Raw genomic sequence first — 7,653 nt, 5'->3', positions numbered from 1 at the left:
TTTTTTTTTTTTTTTTTTTTTTTTTTTTTTTTTTTTTTTTTTTTTTTTTTTGAATATGATGAGAAGTTCATGTTAAAGATGATAACCTTTTGAAGGGAGCCATAAAAGTAATGGGTCAACCAAAGCCTTTCACATACTCTCTTCATTGATGCTTTTGAGAAAGAAAAGGTGCTAAATATTTGAAGCTACAAAGGCTTGAAGTAAAAGAATAGAGGTCCAATTGTTTGACGTCTCTATGTGTGTATTAGTTTTCCATTTAGATTGTTGATAACGTTTCAATTTTAAATTAAAAATTTTAGATTGTATTATATTGTATGAAAATTTAGATTAAAAATGTAAGAGTTAGGTTTGAAAATTAGTTTTTAGAGTTAGAATATCAAAATTTTATGTTTATATTAATAATCTATTTTAAAGTCGATTGAAAACAATAACAATAAACTTGATTAGGTTGTTTCTAAATTTTGTACCTAATTTTAAATATATTTATATGAAAAAAGATACTATAAACACGAACCATGATAAAAGTAATGCATGATTAAAAATGTTAATTAAAAGTAATGCCTGATTATTTCGCAAGATAATCATCCACATCAAAAATAAATAAATAAATAATAATGTTTTTGTTCATCAATTTTAGGAATAAAAAATCAAATACAACTTTGCGATTTTATTGGTACTATTGAGGATTGAGTAGAAAAAAAAGTTATAATCAAGGCTCTATTGTTACCGAAAAACCTGTCAATTATGTGATACATTAAAAACTTCCTATTAATAATAATAATAAAAGTATACTAAGGAAGGCCATTTGCCATATTCCATAATTAACCTTAATCAAACAATATTTATAAGGAAGATGAAATTCCTGTATCCTAATGGGAAGAAGAAAACACTGCTAATCATAATTTTATTCTGCAAGTCTAAAAGATGGGCAAGGCTTCCTCCACATTCACTCTTCAAGGAGCCACTGACCTATAAATCCTTCATATTAGAAGTCATGGAAAAGCATTAAAGCATCGTCGAGCTTCAGCAGCGATGACTCCAGGAGTATCCTGACATTCCTCAAACGATTATATCTTTTCTCGAGCGGACCACCACGCTTGTCTGGTGGAAGATTCAGAAGCTGCAAAAGAGTTGGTTGCCACGGCAAGGAGTCAGTTTTTTAACATTCCCACACACACACACAGTGAGAAGACATGGAAGGAATGATCCTTTAGAACAACTTCATTAATAGCTTAGTTTTTTGGATGGATAGACTTTATTAAATCGTTTTTGCACTTGAAACATTTTGAGGACTTCAATCCGCCTCTGTAGACATAGGAATAACTGATGATGAATTCTGACGTTCGCTGTTTATGGAAGAGGAATTAGCCATCGGCCCCATATCAATCAAGCTGTAGCCATTGTATTATTCAATGCTAGAGCTTCATCAAGAGAGAAAGAGGAACTAATGGTTTGGCCCTAAATTTGAATTTGGGGTTTAGACTTTATACTTTATAAAGCTATTGGGTCCCTAATTAGTTTATTGATCTACCCATGTAAAAATTTCTATTAAATTTTCAATAGAGATTAAATGGTTAGAACTTGAAAATACAAAGATAAAATTGTTGCAAAATTGAATGTACTATATTGTTACAAATCAAAGTTCAAAAACTAAATTTGTTAAAATTCAGGGACATGGGACCAAAAGGTGATTTTTAAAATAGATATTATTAATCAAATTAGGAAGCAAGCTGCATTTGGCCTCTTAGAGTACTAAAACCGGTAGGATAAATGCAATTTTAGGTTCTGCCATGATAAACCACATCAAAAGGTAAGACTCGATTTCTCTAGTAGGAAATACGTGAATAAGATGACTGAAGATAAAGTTATCAGTGATCAGAAGCACACTTGGCCAATATCTCTGTTAGAGAAGTCTAATAGAACCTAATACCATTACAATTGCATATATGAATTTATTAGAATGTTGTGCACACTAACCTCTTTGTCTTGTTCCATCTCATAAGCCTGTCGTAGCTGCAAGTTCAATGAAGCATGATACATCTCATCCAGAACATGTTCCCACAAATTATATCTGTCTACTCTCCACAACAAGCACAGGGAATATCTAGGTACGGTTATAGCTACTTTCTGCAACAAAAGATAGATTATGTACTAGGATGAATCCCCCAAAAAAGTTAACAATATAAATCGTTCAAGTGGAAAAAGAGATGTCTAGCCAGTGTAGGTACAAGATGATACACAGTAACGAAGAAATAGAGACAAAACACATTCTTATTATATGTGGTATAATATAGACTTGTAGATACGTAAATATCAAAAATAAAATAAAATAAAAGATAAGTACAGCAAAACAATAAAACGAATAAGATTTGTACGTGCATAATAACAAGTCTAAAAAGAAAACTCAAATCAAAGATGTGCAAAGTTGTTAATTTAAATTACAACCAATTCTGATAAGAAAACATAATGATACCTGATCAAACATTAACTATCCTTCAATATTTTTTCTAGTTAGGTCCAATGTCTAATTGCACAGTTTTCTCAGCATTTAACTAACATTCTAAAAACCAATACGTCCAATGCCATCAAACTCAAACAAGCAATCCAGTACTGTGTCCTTCCTCCATGGTCCCACTTAGTGTTTTTCAACTCTATCAATGAATAATGTCATGCTTCTTATTGGGAGAAAAACGAGTACAGTATCTTTGCTTCATGATGTAAATATATGAAATTGGATGCAAAAACACATGCATACAGAGCAAAGATGTTTACCTCCATGTATAGGTACTCATCCTTCCACAACCTATATAAAATTTTAGGCGCCTCGTTCTTATCAACAAATGCACTATCGGAAATCTACAGAAAAAAGACATGGAAAATCTGTAAATTAAATAAACAATTTTTTTTTCACCAATAGTCAATTCCAGAATACTAATTACAAAAAATAACAATTCCATGTAATCTTCACTAGATTAAAAAGACAACTATTGGTAAGGTCAGCCCATTATATTATTAGGTTTTTACTCCTTAATTAGCTCAAGTTGAATTTTAAAATCAACCGTATATTATATATGGATGTTCAATTATGTATTAGTTGCATTCACGTGTAAATTACATACATTTCTAGATAAAATGAAAGGCATATTACAGATGCATACATGCTTTTTTGGTAGCTAGACAACCTTGATAGCAACTGACCGATCAATAACTCCTTACCTTTTCTGTCTCAACCAAGCCACCAGTTTTTGATAGGAATCTGAACATTCTGTACGCATCTCTTCCATATCTTTTTAGAACAATTGATTCAACCTGCAATCAAGAAAATTGAAGTTAGTTCATTATAAATTAATCCATGTCTGTAAGTTCAAGGGATAAGAGAAGAATCATGCTTGCTAACAAATTATCTCAGATAAGAGATTTCAATCAACTGATTGCGCAAGCAATAAGATGTCATTTCTAAAATTTAGGAACGAAGACATGTAATTTCTCAAATTCAGAGAACATAGGTGTATTTTTCACTAAATAAATGAGAGGGAGAGAGAAACCTCATCAATTTGAGCTTGTTCGATGATCTTCTGTAAATCTGGGCAAGCAAAGGTTTTTAGAAGAAACTTAAAGTAAATCAGATGGGAAGTGTGAAAATTAAACACATCGGGAAAACTTAGTTCAACAGAGGGTGAACATACTAATTTTATAATCTTCCATCCCTGAACAACCCAATGCAGAGAGGGAAGCTTCAACCCGATCTAAAGTCATACTACGTCCTACTTCATTCTTCATTACCTCCTCATATATGTTTTCCAGTGACAAAGGAACTGCAAACAATTGAACTTTTAGGACAGGAGACATAGAAGTGGACATAGGTGGTAAAGGAAAACACATTTCTGCGCTAGTTTCCAAATCATGTATCATTTTCTTATATTTCTTAAGGCCTATCGTTCGTAACATAACAAGAAAAGGAGTCTAGATAAAAGAAGCCAAGAAACTATTACTCAGTTTAAGAAACATATTATGTAAAAGAGGTGGAACAGGAAAGAACGTAATAAGAGAGCACAAAATATAATGTGCATGCTGGTTAATGATACTGATAAAGTGCCCCAAAATTTCTCATTTTTTTGTCTTAATGTACTGACAGGCTTTGCAAAGGTCATTATTGTCTGCATTGAAGTAAATGAATTCATTACATGATAAAATCAAATATGAATCCTGAAAGCCATCTTGAAAAACAGTTTTCTGCTTTTAACTTTAAAATTTGAAGGAGAAGGCTCAGAAAGATTAGCCTTGTTCTGCACTTGATCAGTATTCACGAGACAATAGTTCTAGAAAAAATAATTTCAATTGTTTTAAGAATCAAATCATCTTTAAAAACAAATTAAAAGAAAACATGAGTAAACAGCCTGTAAAAAGTAAATAAGCCAACATGCTTTCACTAATATTTTTATTTTTAAAAAGAGAGAATTGTCTTCAAAAGAGCGGCCAAACAATTCCTTCTAGTACCAACTCACAACATATAGTTTTATACGATCAATGTGCATCAAGATCAAATACGTGCATAACTAAACTCCTTTAGAAATCTACACAAACATTAGATTGTACCTGTTATCTCTGTTTTCACGATTTTTTCAGAACTTCGAGTAGCCTCCAAAATGGCACTCAAGACATTTACCGCTCCGTCATCAAACTGTGATCTGACATGTTCAATGCAAGCCTAGAGCCATAGTAGGATATTGATGCAATTACCATTTGAATTGACCATAAGAACTTGTGAACTTAAGTACAGTTTTCCCCTCATTTTTGTACAAAGTTAGCACGTGTCAGCTACCAATTTGATAAAACATACAGTATACAACCTCCAATAATTGGAGTGCTCTACACAAATCCTTCAGTAACATGCCTTCTCTCCTCACATTATTTTATATTCGGGGCCTTTTATTTGATTTGTGCTCCATAGGCTCGGGTCCCTCATCTAGGTTGTGCTTTTTTTCCCATTACATAGAAGTACTCTATCAATAGGTTTCAAGGGAGTTAAATTAAATTATTCATATTTGTCATGCCTTCTTTTTTTGAAAAGAATGCTCTGCCCGCTTGTAGAACCGAAACTGGGCCAAGGGGTGGGCATTTGTCATGCCTTATTTTCTTTCTCATCAATAATGTGAATACAAGAAAGGAGAATCACATTCACTGTAATTTCATCTGATCTAGTTCGAATATATAAGAAATTCTGAAGGAAAAAATAATACCAACCTTATGTCTAAGACATCTTATAAACTCATCAAAGTTTGCACGCCAAAGAATAATACCATCTGCATCTCCAGACTCTTGTATCATATCCAGATCACCACGCTTGCGCTACAGAAAAATTGTGAGCAAGTACCAAACATGTTTCAGCTAGGTAATTTGATACGATAATCTCATACATACCTTCTGTCCAGAAATTGATGAATAATGTTCACTCTCTTCAGCTTCAGTGTTGGTTTCACCTATTGAAAATCTTATAACTTCCATCGGACGTGCTGATTCTACAAGACGTTGTTCTAAGGTCGGTGGCACCTCTGATACCTGTCATGGATCCATTTAATGACTCGATGATATTTAGCACCAATATGCATGACAAGTTTCACATAAATTCAGCTACCTTGGCAGCCTTAGCACCTCTTTTTCTAGGAGGAGGCTGCTCTTCAACTTGGGGTGAAAGAGTTGGTTCAGGGGCTGGACAGCGTTCAACAAAATGGGCATTCAAAAGTTTTAATAAACTTTCATTTACAACATCTGGAATTGGACGGTTTCCTGAAAATACAGAAACAATACCTCAGAAACCAAACGTTTTATATAAGTGGCATATTCAAATACAAGTCAAACACATTCTCAGTGCAAGAGCCGCCTTCTAAATTATGTTATTTCTTCATTGATGTAATTGATCAGTAAGTTCAACAAAAACATATCACAATTTTAGGATTAAGCAACAATTTCACTCTTCTAAACAAGATGAGGTTGAAAGAAAAACAATTTTTTTTTTCTTGAAACAAATAAAAATTTAATTGATAAATGAAACCCCAATCAAGTCAAGAGGTGATAATAAAATCTGATATCAAGACTGACATGAATGATATAGAAATGATCTCTGGGATCCATCAATCTTAAAATCTCCCTTTTCTGATCAATAACGTTCCTTTTAAAAATTTAAATCAATACACGATTTTATGGCACTAGGAGAACGTAGCATATTAAAAAAATACTGCAGTAAATAGCAAAATGCAAATAAAAATACCAGGTAAAAAACTTGCCTGCATGTTTACTGGACTTTGCTCTTTCAATTATTTGTTCCATTGAAAGCCTACCATTCTGCAACAGACCCTCAAGAAGTTCTTCACACTATGAAATCAAAAACATAAGTTAACAACCTAAATTCCCTTGAAGTTGAAAATTCCCAACAAGAGTTTTACCAATGTGAGTATATGAACTAACATCTTTATCTTTCTCGAGCTTTTCTGAAGCAATTGCCAGGAATTTGGAAAATCTCATACGATGAAGTATGTTACTAAACAACGCCAAGTATTGTGTGTCTGCCTTGGGTGCATCTCCAAACTCACCTACACGTGCATTTACAATAACAATGATAAGAAGCTCAATCTGCAAACACATGGTGTCCTATTCGAGAATACAACTACCTTCTTAACACACTAATTAACTAATAGTGCCAATATGGTTCCATAAAATAACTACCTATCAAAGTTGATACATTTTGAAAACGAACGGGCTTAAACTGAGCATAGATAAATTATTTTAAATGACGCTATATGATCCCGGTTATATGAACTTAATCGAACTCAGTTCTAAAATCCAGATTCTATTTAAGGTAAAAAAGGTTATTCTTTTAGCCAGTGAGCATATTGTCACTAATTAACCAAACAATTTACCAAAAAAATACCATAGACTCAGAAGTTTCTCCATGAATGAAAACTCATTATACCTTCTGTCACTGCAGTGAAGGCTTGGACGCAATTATGTTGGATGAGAATAAGAAGGGAGTTGTTAATCTGTGATGAGCTAAGTTCCGTGAATCGTATAAGAAGTCTCAAGGTCAGAGGCCCCCTTCGAAGCAGGGTTTCGCACACTTTCTGTCAATGCACAATCAATATTAATGAAAAACGATGGTACGAAGAAGGACAGGCTGATAACATGATACGAATCAAGATTTGAAGCAAGGATTAGAAAAGAAAAGGCATACCGCGACGAGATTGCCGAAGTGCGCAGTGATAATGTGGACAGCGTATTTGATGCCATACTGAGTCGACGCCATGATTTCCTCCTTTAGGATTGCCGTGCGTCTATGATATCAAGTATTTTGAAGTAATTGGAATTGACATTGACGAACTGTAAGCTCATAAAGCACTGATTCAGCAGAAACTAAAGTGTAGATGCTTGAAACAACGAAAATCTTCGCTTCAACCGAGTAGAGAGACGATAAGAGAGCAATAGTGAGGCGTATGGCTTAAAAACTCGTGCTCCGGTGGGAAAAAGGTGAGCGAAAATTGATCTGTAGAAGGTTGAAGGGCATGGCGGGAGAACAACTGGTTGAGTAAGCGAGTGCGGGAAGGCGGACGGCGATGGGGCAAGGGATAGTTGATGTAGCTTTTTTTTTTTTTTTTTTTT

General features: G+C 33.7%; 1 protein-coding gene across 1 annotated transcript; it reads right to left on the bottom strand.

Moving 5' to 3' along the window:
* Positions 1–725: 725 nt before the first annotated feature.
* Positions 726–7,300, bottom strand: LOC111467684 (DNA-directed RNA polymerase III subunit RPC3). The gene is made up of 14 exons (XM_023112668.1): positions 7,229–7,300; positions 6,971–7,118; positions 6,466–6,590; positions 6,285–6,372; positions 5,636–5,787; positions 5,422–5,559; positions 5,245–5,349; positions 4,597–4,708; positions 3,687–3,815; positions 3,546–3,583; positions 3,217–3,309; positions 2,773–2,856; positions 1,978–2,127; positions 726–1,120 (listed from the first exon to the last, which is right to left on the bottom strand). Exons 1-14 carry the CDS (start codon positions 7,298–7,300, stop codon positions 986–988), a joined length of 1,569 nt encoding a protein of 522 aa, XP_022968436.1. The 3' UTR covers positions 726–985.
* Positions 7,301–7,653: the final 353 nt, after the last annotated feature.

The sequence above is a fragment of the Cucurbita maxima genome, unplaced genomic scaffold, assembly GCF_002738345.1.
Source record: "Cucurbita maxima cultivar Rimu unplaced genomic scaffold, Cmax_1.0 Cma_Scf00034, whole genome shotgun sequence".
Classification (NCBI taxonomy): domain Eukaryota; kingdom Viridiplantae; phylum Streptophyta; class Magnoliopsida; order Cucurbitales; family Cucurbitaceae; genus Cucurbita; species Cucurbita maxima.
The sequence above is the reverse complement of the archived record's forward strand: the minus strand, read 5'-3'. Positions and strand labels throughout refer to the sequence as shown.

Excerpts from the sequence above, each read along its gene's own strand:
- LOC111467684 (XM_023112668.1), bottom strand. The coding sequence starts at position 7,300 with ATGGCGTCGACTCAGTATGGCATCAAATACGCTGTCCACATTATCACT. Across the intron at positions 5,560-5,635 it reads GAGGTGCTAAGGCTGCCAAG|GTATCAGAGGTGCCACCGAC; the intron begins GTAGCTGAATTT and ends GATCCATGACAG. Across the intron at positions 4,709-5,244 it reads TAAGATGTCTTAGACATAAG|GCTTGCATTGAACATGTCAG; the intron begins GTTGGTATTATT and ends CTATGGCTCTAG.